Genomic DNA, 18,323 nt, shown 5'->3' on the forward strand with positions numbered 1-18,323 from the left:
ATGCATTGTTCGTCTCCCAAAATGGTTTGCGAGACTAAAATTGTTGCGGATGAACACGATGCTATACATGGGACCAAAAAAGAGTCGATCCTGTGGAGCTCTCCTCCGTCCAGCACGCCTCTGAACCCCGCCGAGGCCAAGGATGTGAGGAAAGACGTGGTTTTTATCCGCGAGTTTGAGCGCGGGGATCAAAAGGAGGTACGCCGCATCTTTTACGAGGGTATTATGGAGAGGATACCCAACACAGCTTTTAGGGGGCTCTGGCAGCAGCCCAAGACCCAGTTTTTATACGTTCTTCTGACAAGTAAGTACCCTCACACTTCCGTGTGCCGTGCAGCTTATGTGTGTTTCAGACCAACTTTTTTTTCTGGTCATACGCATCTCAAAAACTTCAAATGTAACCTCTAACATGGATTCATGTGCGCAGGTAAATGTCGCTGTTGCGCGTTTTTATTAGGTCTGCGCCCTGAAGCGATTCCTTTGAGGAACTTGCCTTCAAAATCATGCAGAAATCTGATGCTTCTTTGTTGTCGTGGCTCTGTGGGCGATGTGCAGTTAAGTTGAGAAAAAGGTTGTTGCTGCAGCAGTAGCAGCAGCAGCAGCCGCCTCATACTGTGCCACACCGGCCACGCTGCTCCTACACGCCAACAAAAGGCATGGCAGGCGGCATGGTGCATGTGTTTAACCGATGTGATGACATGCCGGTGCTTCAATGAATGACTGAATGAATTTGAGGATTGGCCCAGAGGGTGCGCGCACGTACCCAAAAAGCACTCCCCCGCCGCGCCGCCAAATACACACAAACACACATGAACACGCACGCACGCACTCCCCCCCAGTCGCCGCCTCGTCACCACCACCACCTCCGCCCCTACACAGCAGTCAATGCGCCACATCTCGTTTGGCTTTTTGTTGATGTTGCCGGTTTAGGTAAACGCGTCTTGCGTCACAACATGTACGGTTACGCACATTAAAGAATAAAAAATCGCATGAAATCTGCTTCACATACCCCCCTCTTTTTGTTGTTTGGATATTTGTCTCGATCCTTCCAACCAAATTTGATCCTGAATACTGAAAACCTCGTCTGAGCGGAAGCTTACTACCCCGCGCATTTTAGCGCTTTCTGTTTCGCTCCACCTGGAGTGCAAATGAGCGAACAAAGTAGCAACTAGGTTACTGCATGGCACGCAACATGCTACGCGCAGCATCCATCCTGCTTGCTTCTGTCTCCCTTTGCGCCCCCCAGCGTTACATCTTACTAATAACTCCCAACATGGACTGCACTGGTTGGATGAATCCAGCACTAATACGCTCTCCTCAGGCAGAACAAACTCTGTCGTTCTGTTAACTTTTGTCTCCCAGAAAATGTCTGATGAACGCGGGTTTGTGTGAAAAATTATCCAAATATTTGATTCAGCTGTTCCTGATATTAATGCTTACAGATGTCTTGTTGTGTATGTGTGTGTGTACGGGTCCGGCAAAAATCAAACATGTGATTTTCTCTTCTGACAGGTTTTGTTTATTTTTCTTCCATTTCTCCATAGTAATGTGCTTTTACATGACCAAATCCCTCACGCTGACCTGTTGTGCACCCCTCATTCTCATGGGTGCGCGCTACTACTACAGCAGGAAAGTTATCCAGAACTATCTGGACTGTGCTCTGCACACGGACATGGCTGACATAGATGCATATTACATGAAACCCACAGGTAAGAGGCAGGGAACACATCACTGTTTTCACACACACACACACACACACACACACACACACACACACACACACACACACACACACACACACACACAATGTGTGTGGTTTTGTCAGTTCCCAGTGCTCCACCATCACCAGCACGCAGTTAGTGGGTGAAAAAAATGCATTGGCGCACTGAAAAGTTTGGGCCTGTAACTTTTAACAAGACAAAAAACCAAAAACGCTGTTTTTAAACACAGCTGTGTCTAAGAGTCTTCAGGCGATGCAGAGGCAAATCATCAAATATGCAGGTCGTCTCCCTGCTTTCCCACCCCTCCTCCCATATCTCTGTCTCCACTCCTTCCCCCACTCTGCTTCCTCTCTGGGCTCTGCTTGGACACTGAGGTAGGGGGCGGGGAGTAAAGGGTGGGGCGGGTGGGGGTGGCATCACAGGGCTATTGATCGTGCAGAGGAGACTGCTGATACACTTTCTGCAGTACACTCGGTGTCGGCAAGGCTCATTTCCTCCACTAAAGCTTCTAACTGGAAAAATCAATCCACCTCTGGTGTCATCTCTGACTATTCATTCTCCTCGGGAGTTTAACTCCGGGCAGCACCGACGGACAGCCACGTACACGTGTGACACACTTTTTTTCAGACATTCCCCTGCCTTGTTAACTTCTTCGACACATTTATTCCCTGTTAACCCAGACCACGTGGCAAATATAAAAAGCAGGTGTTCATCAATTGCCCCCCCACCATTGTCTGCTTCTCTCTGACATTGTGCCCTTTGGCTTGGTAATCCAGTGCATACACAAATGCAATTTAGCATTCCCATTATTGCTGCAGGGCTGTGATGGTTTAGATGGGGTCAGGCACCACTGCTCTTGGACAATGCTAATGATTATATCCGTGCACTCTGAATGGGCCCACGGGGATGAACACCTGGGTACCAGCACGCGGTCCTGATGGAGAGGCACCGCTGACGTCACTGTGGTGCTTTGTTTAAAGTGTGTACAGAATGGCATGGCACGTAGGGGTGCGTGGTTATATAGAGGAGGAAACATTTGGCCAATAACGGGGAACTTGTTGAACTTAAAGGCCCTGAAAACAGATCATATAAGTCAGCTTCTTTCTAAGAGGAACGGGCTCTAATACAAACACACACTTTACTGCTTAATGAAAACTGGATGTGTATTAATTTAAGGAAGCCTGCATAGTTTTGATTATTTGCACTCTTTGGTTTCTTATGACATCATAGAGAGGGGATATTCCTAATATGGTCATCTCAGGGTCAGTTCTGGCTGTGAGCACAAAAGCCCACCGACTTGCTGTTCAAACCTGTTTGTGAGGGGCAGCCAATGAAAAAAAAGTTGGCTTAAAGGGGGAGGGTGCACTGAGGGACTGCACCAAGGTTAAGTATAAGATAAATAAGGATTATATTAAACTGTGAATAATGCAAAGCTACTTTAAGAGAGTTTAAGAGTAAACATGAGCATGCACACAGCCCACTGTATGTATAACAGTAATTAGCCCTCTTTAATGCAACGTTGGCCAAACATGGTGTTGGTTTGTTGACAGCTACGACACTATAAGCACATAACGACATTTTCTGATGGCACTTGGATGATATTTATCTGTTGCATTTCATTTGCTGCTGCTTTAATATTTAAAAACAGTGATTAAGGGATGAAAACCCCCCCCAGACATTTAAGTTAAAAAAAAAAGATAATTAATTTTTTTCCCTGGTACAAAATGAGAATAATGAAAAAAACAAAACAAACAGGTTAGTTGTTGTTATTATTATACTATATTTCTTATTGAACACCTATATTGCTATCGTCCCTGAATTTCAGAAGGACTTGGACAATAAACTGTCAAATCAACCTACTGGGTCCTATAAGGAAAGTTTCAATAAGATAATCAAAGTGTCTAAAAACAAAAAAGAACATGATCATGCCATATTTTAGCTTGTTAGCAGCAGATAACAGCAAAAGAATAAATCACAAGATAAATAACACGAGTTCATCTCTGAGGTTTACTTGACAACCATGCAAACACCAACTCTGTGGACTGTAGCTCTCTACGTGAGCCAAGTAGCTAACGAGTTAGCTGTGTCTGTGTGGGTGGGTCTGACAGGGAGCGTTTAAGAGTTTGCAACAGATGAGATAAGGACTTTTGTGTTCAATAATGTGTGTGTGTCTTCGAGGACTTCAAATAGGAAGTGATACAATGTTGAGTGTGTGTCTGGTGCTCGAGGCTTCTCTGTGTTTTGAGAGACGGTTTGCTGAATGTGGGAGGTCAAATAGTTTGAAACTCAGCATTGAATTTCACAATGCTTGTTTTCTTTTTCACCTTGAATGATGGGGATGTATGAGATGTGCTGCTTTAGAAGAAAGATAGAGCCAAACACAGGAAGACACGGAGTTCTTCGTGACACTGAAATAAAATATAAAAGGAATAAACTCCAATAAGCCAAGTCCACAGAGTAATAAAAGAAAAGCGATTCCTGACTGAAGACACATATCCCTCTCCACATGGCACAACTACACTAATTCATACTCTCACTTCCTGTGATCACTCACTCTGCAGCCTCTTAAGGCCAGCTGTCACTGCTTTCATTAGACCTGTAATGCTGTGTGTGTGTGTGTGTGTGTGTGTGTGTGTGTGTGTGTGTGTGTGAGAGAGCAGGCAGACAGGTTGTGAAGTAAATTGAGCTAACAATGGTTGAGAGGATAAATATGTACGTGTGTCTCAAATAAAGACTGGAGGCTTATTTCAATCCATCCATCCGATTCAGGGTTGTGGTGGGCTATCTTACCCAGCTGTTATAGGGTGAGAGCCGGGGTACACCCTGGACAGATCTGGTACAAAAATGCCACTTAATTGAAATTAAATTGATTGATTGATTATTTCAAAAATTATCTGATTTGCACTCAAACACACAATAATGTTTATAAGCTTAAATAAAAACAGCATTTAAAAGTACTCAACAAACCCTGTGAAGTAATGTAAATTTTAATCCGTTTCCTCTATTCAGTTTCATTTATATAGCACCAATCAGGAAAAACAGCTGCCCCAAGGTCAGGGGCGTAATTTCCAGGGGGGTTAGGGGGGTTATGACCCCCCCTCAATAATCACACCCAACCAATATAACCCCCCCCCCCAATAAAATTATGAATTATCTGCATAAATAGGCTGTTGATTTTCTTTACTCATTTCAGGTATTACCAGCAAAATAGTTGCATGTTTAATCATCTGGGAATTTACCCACATTTATTTATTTATTTAGACAGAGATCATGACCCCCCCCCGCCAATGTTCAGCACTGTAATATTAGAGAGAAAAAAAACAACAATTTGGCAGTCCCACATGGGCAAGCTCTTGGTGACAGCGGGGAGCAAAAACTCCCTTTTAGCAGGAAGAAACGTATAGCATGAGCGCAGATACAAAAGACTAACCAGCTACAGAAACTATTTAACAGATACAGGCGAAATAAAAGCTGACTTTATTTATTTTTCGACAAAATTTCTTTTTGACCACATCTAGTCATTTCATTTTGGAAAGTTTAAAATCTTTTTTGTTTCTTAACAAAAAGTAGCAGCTAAAACTTTTGGTAACTTGTAAAAACAACCCAGCTGGGCTATAATATAATGAAGTTTAGTGCTGAGACTATTATTTGCTACATGTTGGAGAGACACCAAGAGATACCAAAACCCAGCTTTGTGACTGATTGCTCGTTACAGTTATTATTTGTGCACTAATGTGCAATTTACAGCTGCCATTATTAAGCCTTTCTACTGCTCAAACCCAAAGATCTCCAAAGCAGTCAAAGCATGCTAAAAGACTTCTTTTTGGAGTAATTAAAAAAGTCCCGGCAGCAGTCGGATCATTTATCCCCTCTTTAGTCGTTACTTGATGTGTCACTTTAGGTCATCCTAAAGCCACTTACAGCCTAAAAAGCAAGTGTAATGAAATGAGGGTGTGAGCAGACACTGAACCAAGCTCCCTGGTGAGGCGAGATACCCGCTCATTAATAGCGGCTGTTTAATGAGGCGTCATGATCACTGCAGGGTCTCATCGAGGCAGCGGACATTAAAATACCTGCTCATCTCATTGTAGCCCTGTATGTGTGTGTCTATACATTTATGCATGTGTGTGGAAGAGGGATGGGGGAGGTTTGAGCTCATTCGGTTGCAGGTGAGGGCGCAGCTTCCTCTGCTGGTACTTGTCCTTATTTTAGGACTGAACGACAGAATGAGGGAGAAAGAGTATAAGAGAGAGTGTGTGAGGGAAAGAGGTGAGACAACGGGGCATCTGAGGGAGGGGTGTTGTAAAGTATAGCATTTACTTTATGCGTGTGGGGAGGGAAGATAAATCTAGGGCTTGCTGGCCAGCAGATAGACCAGATGAGTCACAATCATGGCCTCTGCGCCAAACACAGCTCTTTACAAATTTCAGTTTAGCTTCCTTATCACTTTAAAATTCCCAATAAATTTGGGCTCAGCTGGTTGTTACTGTAGTCTGCACAGTCTGCATCCACAACAGGAGTGTTTTTGTTGACTGGTATCGCACTTGAGAAGAGTATGAGCGACATGTATTTTATTTTAAACCGAAGCGTCCAGCCCATGTTGTGATTGTCATGTCCAGTTGTGGCCCAAAATGAAACTGCAACACACAAAGGAACCTCTATGGGATATTTCATGCACATCAGCTGGGATATCTTAGTTTAATGAGCTTCTTTGGATGCTTCCCTCTACTATTCCTTAATCTTTCTGGGATTTTTTTTTCACCCTCACACCTGTATCACGCCTCCTTTTCCTTTCCTATATACTTCATCTGTGCTGAAGGGGAGCAGGTGTGGTGGAACAGCTGGGCTATCTAGAATTCTGGCAGACACAAAGTAATGTCTTTGGTCATGAAGGGAAATGAAAAACACTCTTTACTGGCTACAGTAAACAGTTTATCAGTCCCTAAGTTTGTTTGACTGAGACCTAATATTAGGGAGAAAACCTCAACAACACTACAGTCCTCTATGAGGATGGACTTGGCAACAGTGGGGAGGAAGAACTCCCTTTTTCAAAGGAAGCGGCCTCAAGTATAACAAGGCTTGGCAGTACTCTGCTGGGAGTGGGAAATGAAAGTGAAAAAAGAGAGGAGCACAGAGTGAATCGGATCATGTTGATTCCTTTACATCACTGTGTGACTGCTGTTCTCAGACTGCACACGTCCAGGTTTGCTTCACAACTTAAAAACTAGACTTTTCTCCACTTAAACAAAGAAAAATTAATACAATTTCCACAGCAGAAAAAAAGCTAAATCAACCTTGTATGCCATTTTATCTCTGCCACAAGTGAATGCTTTTTCATGTCTCGAGTCAACACCGGGGAAGCGTCGCTTAGAAAAGTCCATATTTGACTTGTTGAAAATACGCAAACGCCTCTTTGGCCTTCAGTGGTGCAGGTGGCACGCTGTTATTTCTGCGCTCCAGAAGAAGCAGACATGAAAACTCTTTGCCCTCAGAGCTGGTGCTGCTCTGATTTCATAATCAGCTGAGTGGGGCTCAGACTGCTTTTATCCACATATTTTGTCCCAGGTTCAAAATATTTTCAGCACATCTTAGAAACCACCTCAAAGCCTTGCTGGTACTTTTAATGTTGGAGCTAGATGTCCTTAAACTTACACCTTCCGTTACCAGTTTGAGGGTTTGTGCCCACATAAATAACACATTACTTAAAAAATATAATATATATCTGATTAAATACTAGGACATGTTTTAGTTTTAAGTACCATCATAAGCACGATTCCTTTAAAGGCTCTGCTGGACGCATACCACCTGGAGAATACACGCTTGTCTTTTAATTTTTCCTGCACGCTGAAAACACGTGAGCATCTGCCACTTGTCGGTTCAGTGTTTTGAGGAAGTCGATCCCATCATTAATAATAGATTGCAGTCTCGCTACCTCCGGCTTTTGTCTTACATTCTGCTTAAATCAATGGCGAACAAAGGTGCTCGTCAGAGAGACTAGATGGCGTGTCAGCGGCTTCATTAGTTTTCGCATTGTGTATTTTCTCGCTGTCTTGACTCGCTCATTACAGAGGAGCCTGTTATCAATAGACGAGAGACTACGTGCATGAAGATTAAGACTGAGTCTGCAGTTTAAGGGTCGCGATTTCTAAAGGAACAATAAATGTAGATGTAATAGGTTTGAGCTCCAGTAACGTTAAAAAGAGATAAAAAATTATTATATTGAGCAGAACTGAGTTCAGCTTATTGAGCTCAACAGTCCCAGATTCTCACGTGGCCCCTCGGACAGGAAGATTAATCGCCCACCTCTGGGTTAGATTAACATTTTGCATTCGGTCGTGAAGCCCACACGGGTGACCTTTGACCCCGAGAATCAAACCAGAGAGAGATCGAGAGAGGGCAGTCGGAGCAGCAGCTGTACGCTGATGGATGCCACGTACACATTAAAGCACAAGTGTGCAAGAAAAAGGAAGCGTACTCGCACGCTTGCGTACAAACAACATGGAGACGTGCTGGCGGACAGGCAGGCGGCAAGACGAACAGTCGGGCGTGCGTAATGAGTTCCTCTGTGTGTGTGCTCATGAAGCGTGACAACACACACGTAGGCGCATCAGTCTGCTTTGCATTGATGAGTGCTCACGCGCACATCTGGAAACCGTGTCCTTTGTGTGACAGTCATCTCTTCTCAGCATTCGTCGCCCGTGGCCAAGGAAGATACTGCTGACGTGTGGGGTTGTGCGTGACAGGTTAATCCATACTCCCAGCATGCACTCTGACCTGAGGAGTACAGTGTATCTGTGTGTGAGTGCATTACAGAGACTCCGCCTTAAGTCTTTTTGCTTTAAAGTGAAAATAAAACAGTATTAAGGGATTTTTATATATACAAAATAACTTGGAACCCCCCAGGTCTCCCCCCCCCCCAACCATATAAACATAATGCAAAATGCTACAAATTGAAACTCATATGTGCAAATTAATGTTTAATTAATATTTTTTAATTTGTCATTTTCAAAAAAATGTAGTTTCTGGCGTTTATTTCATGATTCGGGCTATAACGGGTTAACCATATGTGGACCACTTATGCTAATGTGCCCAGTGGAACAAAGCGCAACATATGTGTGTTTTTTTAGCACTACAAGTGACAAAATGTGACCAGAACTGTCGGGAAGAAAAATAATCGTATAACACAGTCTGATAGGCACCTGATGAATACCACAGGGAGATCTCATTCCCCACAGAAGCGCGAAATGTAATGTTTGGGGGGGCCGGATTAATCGTGCAGCGATACGACACTTTCAATCCAAAGCCATAAATCACTGTTGCTTAAATTGACTTTAATGTTCCCTGCAGCAATGAGACGCCTTCTGCAGGGAAATAGAAAGAAATACTTTGGTCACTAGAAGCCTAAACAATTAGCAAACACGCCCAAATCCAAGCCGCCGCCGATCTTTCGCCCAAAAAGCGTTAATACGGTGTTCGCTTCACAGAGGAGTGAGCTCCAGCAGAGCGAGGCAGCGTCTAGACGGAGCCCTTACCATATTAGGCCTCCAGGACAATCTTCTTGCACACAATAAAGCCCATTCCTGTCTATGTGCTCATGTAGTTTGTAGGTATGTGTGTAATTTTTAAAATTTAATGGAGGGTTCATATCACAGCATCAGCCAGTATCTAACACTCCCACGCGCATGCATGGAGGATTATTAATATCTACTGAGCTACTGAGAGAAATTAGATCCGCCGCATTAAGAATACAGTAATCAGATTCTTACTTGTGAGAGAAAGATTTCCACAACTCAGAGCTCTTGCTCCCTTTCTCACCCTTCACTCTCTGCTCAATCTATTTCTTATCTTGACATCATCTGTATTCTCCGTGACCCCCACCCCCACCCCACTCCCCCTGTAATAATGGCAGACCCCCTCCTTTGCGTTTGTATGCCCTAGCAGCAATAATGGATCCTTTCAGTCTCATCGCATTTACTGTTAACTCAGATGCTCGCCTTCCTCCTCCTCCTCTGCGTCTTTCACACAGGACAGCTGAATGACTTCTTCTTTTTTTGTTCCTCTTTGCTCTCTTTGACTAACTCCTTTTTCTGACTGAGTAACCTCATTCATACAACCTTCCAGTTACACACACTCGCTCACACACCAAAACATAGGCGGTACACTGTAGTACCGCTCCACTCTTAAACAGCTGCGGGAGCATCAGAGAGCTTAACGCTTTTCTCAAAGCGAGTTCCTCCTTCACTCACTCCCTCTTTCTAACTCGTGATACCTTGAAAGACTAAATTAATTGTTATTTATCATATTTAGCAGAAAAGTGGAAGCGTGTAGAAGACAGATATTTACAGCTTTAGTTAACTATTGCCCTCAAATATTTTTATGATGACCCTTCCAAACTCTAAGACAGGGAAAGTCTTTGACTCAGAGAGCTCGCCATCATCCTGTCTTAAAAGAAAGCCACCATGGGTGTGAAGTAAAGCCATGCTAGAAGCTCTGAGAGGCTCTACTACCCTGCCCACACACAGGAGTGTGTTTCCATCTTAGTGTAATTACTATGCATGCTTAGATTTGCTAACAAGCACTAAAAAAACACAGCCTCCAAGGCGGGCAGTCAAACCAGGCTGCACTGCTTTGTGCATACGTACACGCCACACTCCTCAGGTCATCAGGACACGTTTCCCAAATTGTCTGTTTAAACTGCTAAGTTTCCAACATGTTCTCATCTTGTACCAGTTTTTCAGGTAGGATCGGATCTTCCTTTTACGAACAAGCTGTCCTTTAATACACCAGCTAAGACTGGTTGCGTAGAGATAACGGTCCAGCTTTTGGACCCACAAAGTCCACCTTAGGAGTTACGAGCTGCAGGTTTCTCAGGCGGGACCCCATGGGTTCACCTCTATTTTTCTTCTTGGTTAGAAAAACTTGGTTAGATTTACGAAAAGATCACAGTTTGGGGTAAACAAAAGTAACACTGCGGGATAAAATGACCAATTTATAGTAGAGGCCCTCTGAGTTATGCCGTAGCCTGCAGATTCAGGTCACAGATGCCAAACGACACCCGGTGAGTTAATGAGCCACACCAAACAGGCTAAAATTTCCCATCTTCCCCTCTGACAGGTCAGTGCCTCTGCTGCCCCAGTTCACTGATTGTTCTTTAAGCTCCTCCATCACCTCCAACATTTCAGTGCCCAGATGCCAAACTTTAAATTTATTCTGCTGCTGTGTTCAATCATTTCCAATGTGAGTTTAACTGTGCGAGACTCCCAAAGTACCGTAAAAACTCAAAAAACATTTTAAACTTGTGAGGGTGTCAGGTGAGGACAAAAAGTTGATAACTTATCAGGACATGAGCGCGTACTGACGAGTAAAGACAAAGCCTCTGATCAGCTTAATACAGCAAAGAGTGCTTCACTATGGCTTCCCTCAGCATATCATAGCAAAACTGCAATGAGGACGAGGTCAAAGGGACGGGTGTACAGTGCACCCTCTCAGCTGTTTGGTCTTTGAATAACATGTTCTAATTAAACCAGCTGCAAACAAACATATGTCAGACATTTGAGTCATTAAATCAACACATCTGGACTGAATTTCCTCCAAACTGTAATCAACCCTGATTAAATTTCCAGCTGTTGTTCAGCAGTTTGTCGCGTGCATTTGTTTTCACTTAAACTTTAACGACAATCTCTCCAGTTGTTTGTGAGACACTTTACTTCAGATCACATGGACTGGATGGATTTACATTTTTTTCTAGTCTTAATGACCATTCGAAGGACCTCGGACTACGAGCCGCATGTAACCACACACAGAGCGCTTTTTGCAATACACTTGATCTATCGCACATCCACGGCCACTTCAGAATCACAGATTAACCCATAATAACATGAGAAAAACTTTATTTACTCCAGATTTAAGGAATCCATTTGTTAACAAATGCTGCAAAGATGATAAAATGATAAAATTATTAATGATAACAATAATATCTGACAGATCTGGCCTCTCTGCCAGACACATGTATTGTGTTAGAGGGTGACACCATTGCTAACAGTCTCATCAGTGACCTCCTCCCCGCCACCGCTTCAGAAGTGTCCAGTTTGGAGCCAAAGACTGCAGATTTCCCTGTGCTCATCACAACCAAGTGATAGAAAATCAAAGAATTTGCAGCATGTTGCAGGATCTCAGTTTCCTTTGGAAACAGAGCCTGTGACATATATGTCTTGAGTATCCAGAAAGAACCAACTGCATACAGTCAGGGTTCAAACCAGGAGCTTTCTGATCTCACTAGAGGAAAACTACAAAGATCTCAAGAGTCATTTTGGTTTATCCTCTGACTGAAATCATTCAAATTACTGTTGATTGTCTGGATCAAAGTGAGAAACAAGCTAATAGACAGGAAGATATTACCAATCATGGCTGTGAGCATGGCTGAGAGGAATAACACACACACAACCTTTAGAAAGCAGTGAATGGAGCTGTTATGTGCCCTGCTAATGAGCTACGTTTTCCTTCAATAGCCTAAAACAGGAAGAAATCCACGCACATCCTCACCATGTAGCGTCCAAATGTGACCGACTTACTAAAAAGATTAGTTTCTGTAAACAAGTGAGCTTAGATGACAAATAGCACCGAGCTAACAGTTTACTAATCAGCTCCAAGCTTCCTTAAAAAGTAGCTGATGAATCCAACACTAATGGTACTTAATACTAAATCACTTAAACTCTGCATGTGAGCTGCACAAACGAGCCCCTTAAACCATCATCCACCAAAACTCTGTTATGCAGATCCAAGTGGCCGTGAGAAAATAATGCTGTGACTGTTTTTTTTAGGGTTATAGGACTTTCATTAACCAGAGATTAAACTATATCGCCAAAGGTTTTCACTCACACATCCAAATCACTGATTTCAGGTGTTTCAATCACCTCCATGGCTCAAGTGCATGAAATCAAGCACCTATGCAGACTGCTACTACAAACATTTCTGAAAGTATGGCTCACTCTCAGGAGCTCAGTGGTGGTACTGTGACAGGATGCCAGTAGGAACAGTTTGGGAATGCCCCATTCCTGGTAAAAGATAGCTGCACATCAGTGCATGAAGCAAGGCCCAGAAACACATGGATGAGCGAGTGGTGTGGAAGAACTTGACTGGCCGGCAGAGTCCTGACTTCAACCCAACACTGTACCTTTGAGATGAATCACAGAGACTGTGAGCCACGTGTTCTCATCCAAAATCATTGTTTGACCTCACAGATGTGCTTATAGAAGAATGGTTAAAAATTCCCATAAACACTCCTAACCCTTGTGGAAAGACTTCCCAGAAGCACTGAAACTGTTATAGCTGTAAAGGATGGGCCAACATCATATTAAACTCTATAGATTAAGGATGAGATGTCACGCAAGTTCAGCAAATACTTTTGGCAACATAGCCTGTGATATTCTGTGATATCAGCAAACTGCACAGTCATCTGACCCACATTTCCAGAGAGGCAGACAAAATCTCTGATCTATCGCTTCTAGTCTGCAAAGTGTTCAAATCATTGTTTCTATATCCGATAATTAAATCCAATTTGGCTGCAACATCTCCACACTTGGGGAAACTCGAGGGGCTTCCAGCTTATAATGTCAGCACTAGGAGAGTGGGGATCACTTGGGGGCTGCCCGTTGCCACAGTTGTTTGACTCGCTAACAGAAGCCTCTGGATCAGCTTAACACAAGCCTGCAGGGCCATCAAATCCTCGCGAACACGTGGGACTGATGCATGATGTCAATTTCACCGCCTGTTTAGTGTGCGTGTCTGTGTGAGGGAGCAGCAAACAGAGAAGAGGGAGATGTTGTGTGTAACGGCATAAAAAGTGAGAGTAAGGACAAAGAGAGAGAGTTAGGATTCAGAGCTCGTGAACAGATGGAGGCAGATTTCTGCTGTCCGCAGGTCGGCCTCTGCCGGTCACAGAACAGTCAGATTTACTTTGTCTGTCACAAACAGATGGCATTTTAGTACAAAACCACAGAAACACTGCCAGCACATGGAATAAGTGCTGCTGATGTTAGTTATCTGACCACTGGTATGCAACACAGCAGAAGGTTTAGAAAGTCTTTTTCTTTGAAAGATTACTGCAAGGGCACATGCATTGTCATGTTGGGTTTAAAAGTCACAAAGCTTCCAGGCTCCTAAAAGTGTCATTAAAACATCATGAATAGCACAAGTTTCTACCTCAGAAACATTTAAACGAATGTTAAATTACACTCAGGATGATTCACATCCTTCTGGCCTCTGAACCTGAAGTATTATCACTGAAAAGTTTCAGAGGGGAAAAGGAACAATTGCTCTGTATCAAAGCGAACCGTTTACAAACTGCAGCAGGAATAAAGATTGATGGTAAAACGGGCTGATATTCAGGCTCTTAGTGGTTCTGTGGTGGAGGAGCATTGTCTGCTGACATTTTTCTATGTCGGTCAAACCTCATTTGTCTGCCTGGACGTGTGTTGAGTGTCTTTGTCTGTCTGTCATCAGTCTGATTAATCCTGAGATGCAGCAAGTCCCTGATAGTGTATAAGCATCTGTAACATGACAGTGTTTTGGCCCAAAAACTCATCTTTAATTGCTATCTGACATCAGAGTCTCTGCTCCAGTATGCTGTCAGCTTTAAGTGACTGCTCTGTCATGCCTGCACTTTTAATCAGCAGTCCTCACTGAGTGGATAACGTTATTAAGCTCCAGTCAGACCTGCTCATTCAGCTGCTCCCTGCATCCCCTTTTTTCTATTTTCCATTCATTGGTTTTTCTACCCAGAGCCCTTAAGTCATTACAACAGCCATGCAAGGCGACGTTCATCTTGAGATCAGTTCCTGCCTCATCCAACTATTTTGCAACCAGTTATAGTTTTCATGTCCTGTTTAATAGTTTAAGACAGTTATACTGCTTGTTTTGTGTTCCATGCAAGAGATATTTCAGAGGTCTGACATATGATCAAAGTCATGGCAGTGTACCGGAGCAGCTGACTGTGAGACACCTTTATCCAAAAACACAAAAAGATCACCATCACAGGCTCTGTTCTTCACCTTCATGTCAAAGTTAATTATTTCCTCTCATACATGGATACAGTGATGTTAAATAATGAGGTCAGTGTATGTGCAGCTAAATACTCGGTTTCAGACAGTCTGTTTTCTGCTCTTAGCAACCTAGAGAGAGTAAATATGGTCGCTTGCTATTCAAACCTCCTGTTTGATATGGGTGGCCAATCAGAAGAAAGATGGTCCAAACAGGGGCAGATAGCCTATCCTAGAATGGATTATTTTGAAATGTACAACTATTCTAACAGAGGAAAGAATAAAAATATGGAGCTATGAGCTTAATAGGATGAGAGGCTGACAGGCTTAGCACAAAGACAGTAAAACCCTCAAAATTAAGAAACGTAGACAATAAAGAAAAACCAAACACCTGCTCTCAGCAGGTTCAGCTCCACTAACATTGGAGAGATCCCAGTTGGCTGTTTGCAGTGTTTACACGAAGCTTGGCTAACAGGCTGCTAAATCATGTCTAATATAATTCTTGCTTTCGCAGTAAGACTGGATTTTGTTTCCTGTTTCCTCCTGTTAGGTTCCTGTTTCTGGGTGGCAGTGCTCGATGGTCGTGTGGTGGGCATCGTGGCGGCGCAGGGCCACGAGGACGAGAACACGGTTGAGCTGCGGCGGATGTCGGTGGACTCTCGCTACCGCGGCAAAGGCATCGCAAAGGCGCTGGGTCGTCGCGTCCTGGAGTACGCAATGCGCAACAACTACGCCGGCGTGGTCCTCGGCACGACGGCCGTGAAGCTGGCCGCCCACAAGCTGTACGAGTCGCTGGGTTTCCGCAGAACGGGCCAGAGCGAAGACTACCGGCTACCCGGGATGAGCCGCTCGCCGCTGGAGAGGCTCTTCTTCCAGATCCGCCATACCCGCTATCGCCTGCAGCTTCGTGAGGAGTGAGAGGTGACAGGGAGAGAGAGAGCTGGAGAGTTGGAGATGGAGAAAGAGAGGGACAGAGAGAGAGAGAGCAACGACCCTCCTTCACCTGAGAGCCCTGACCACGTCCTCTCCTCTGACAGCTTTTATTTATTTTGTGTCATTAGGGATAACTTTGAGTATGACTTAACACTTCTACTATTTCACCCTTAAGTCACTAACGTTTTTACTACTATTATGCTTTTTTTTGTTGATTTTTGTATTATACTTTGACATTTTAAAGAAGAGTTTGTTTCTATTATTAATAATCTTTTATTTTTTGTATCTTTAATCCTTCCTCTCACCTGCGGGAGAGAAAAATTGGCTTTTTCCAGAAGACATCTAACTGGCACCCCCATCTCAGCACCCTCCCCAGCCCCTTTGGCATCAAGAAAATGTGATTTTGATCAACATTACCTTTCATTTACGTTTCTCTGCTCTCCTCAAACCTTCCCTCCCCACAGCAAAATCATGTTTAGTTGCTCAAGAGTGCAGTTTTCTATGTGGGGTGGGTGGATAGAGCAATGCGTGGACCGGGGGGAGTACATAGACTCCTCAAAAAAGGGTTAAGGGAGTTTTTAGCACACACTCTCCTTCATAAAAATGATTTGGTGTGTGAACAGACACACAAACCGAGTGATCCGGCTTTTAGCCACCTCTCCAAGGCACCATATTGAAGCACAGCGAGAGTGTGTTACTGACCCCGACAGTGAGAGAGAAGAGATGGCAAGGATGGTTACTGGAACATGTGCTGTGTGCATCCTGCATCATGAATAAACACAGCGCATCTTCCTCACACACACCTTCCTCTTTACTCTCCTCACTGATGGTCCGATTGGATAACAACCCCCCCTTTTCTATGTTCTTTCCCGGATCGATGAATCACCTCCTTTTCTCACTGGAGCTGTGGGGAGGGTCTCTGACTGGTTGCGGTGACAGGAGGGTGGCGCTTTCTCGCTGCAGTGTGTCACACTGACAGATCCCGAGATGAGATATAGCTGCACGTCAGAGCTTGTTATGTGTGTGTTGTGAATATGTGACCGTGTGTATGTGTGTGTACGTTTGACGAGGCTCTGGTCTGACAGCAGACCGAGTCTCAGCTGTGTGCGATGAACCTTTCTCACTGAATCAAGTATTATGAAACTAAACATTAGTACTTTCTTTGTGTACTTTTAAAATAGTTTACTGATTGAATCAAGGTCAATTCTAACACTTTGGATACAGTTCAGTGTTTAACTGATGATTAGTAATTTTATAACTTTGAAGAGGAAACAAACTTCATTTAAATATGCAAATTTTACTGTCAAAACTACAACAATTACAAAGTCGCTGCAGTCTACACTCCGCCTGCTTAATCCAGGTTATTGGGGAGCAACTTGAGTAAGACTACAAGCAATACTCACAAACCTACAGTACATGACTGAGCACAAACAGCAGTTGATTATTTTATCTGATCTATTGGCACTAGTGTTTCCCTTTCCTCCATGTACTTATATTGTGTATACAGCTGAAAAACTGAAAAACTCATGTAGCGAACGTCAGAGTTTGTCCCATAACACCTCTCTCCATCTCCATCCTCCGAGCGTACGACCACCAGTAGATTCAGCCATCCATACTCTGAGCCTCAGTTATGTTATTAAACCATTTGTAAAAAGTCCAACCTAAAGCAAAACATAACAAAAAAAAGCACATAATATATAAAAAGGGAAAAAAATACAGATGTAATTGTCACAATCTTAGCACTGGCCCTTCTTGCCTTGCTTTCCTTCCCCTCCTACCTCCCATTCATGAATCTGTCTGCAACCCTGGGCTAGACCATGCACCCTCCATTTGAACCCTCCGCTGACCTTTGACCTATCCTGCTCAAGTTTCCAGCCATTCCTGGCCCCTCTCTGCATGTGCCACAGGAGCCTTGCTGCACTGCTTTTACTACTCCATTTGAAGCTTGTCGCATCAGCCGTAGACCCCCGCCCGCTGATCTGATGTCATCTAGGCAGTGTGGCGCTGCCTGGACTGGCTGGAGCTAAGTTGCACATGATGTATGGTTGTATGGGTGTGACGCAAAAGACTCAGAGAGTGAGGGAGAAAATGCCTGTGTGTGTGTGTGTGTTCAGAGTTGGTGCAGACACTCACCAAATGCAGCACTGCCTGGATGACATTATGCCTGCCAGCCAACCAACTGTAGAATGCAAAAGCAATGCAAGTGTGGCATGCCTCTGTACCCGGTGTGTGTACGGTGCCTGCCCTAGAAAAGTGTAGAAAAAAGTGAATTGATATATATATACTACATATATATATAAAAAAAAAAGAAAATAAGCTTCTTCTTTGATATAAACATATAGAAAACAAATATGTGTTTCTTTCTTCGGAAAAAAAAAAGAAAAAAGTTGTACCATTTGCATGAAATGTGTCTTTGAATGCAAATATAACTTTTAGGAGAGAAACTCCTAACACATGAATTACAATGGAAAAATGGACGTATTTTATTTTCTCTTGTTTCTTTTAAAGTAATGGTTTACGTTCTTAATTGTCATGACAAGGGCGTGAAATTAATACCAGCCACAAGCCAGTGCTTGTAAACCTTCACCACTGTATCCGAATCTAAAAGCCTTGCAGAATTGGAAAGTAATCA

The 18,323-nt window shown here is 43.5% G+C and overlaps 1 protein-coding gene across 2 annotated transcripts; it reads left to right on the forward strand.

Moving 5' to 3' along the window:
• aspnat (aspartate N-acetyltransferase) lies at positions 1 to 17,525 on the forward strand. Of its 2 annotated transcripts, XM_085350796.1 has the most exons (4): positions 1 to 304; positions 1,545 to 1,709; positions 15,309 to 15,661; positions 17,457 to 17,525. In XM_085350796.1, the coding sequence occupies exons 1-4, from the start codon at positions 1 to 3 to the stop codon at positions 17,523 to 17,525; spliced, it is 891 nt and encodes a 296-aa protein (XP_085206922.1). The 2 variants fall into 2 exon arrangements, with proteins under 2 accessions (XP_085206922.1, XP_085206924.1); XM_085350798.1 differs by lacking the exon at positions 17,457 to 17,525 and having other exon boundaries at positions 15,309 to 15,676.
• The last annotated feature ends 798 nt before the right edge of the window (positions 17,526 to 18,323 follow it).

Source organism: Diplotaxodon limnothrissa, linkage group LG3, assembly GCF_057381915.1.
Source record: "Diplotaxodon limnothrissa isolate DT_005_m linkage group LG3, D_limnothrissa_male_GT1.1, whole genome shotgun sequence".
In the NCBI taxonomy this organism is placed as follows: Eukaryota; Metazoa; Chordata; class Actinopteri; order Cichliformes; family Cichlidae; genus Diplotaxodon; species Diplotaxodon limnothrissa.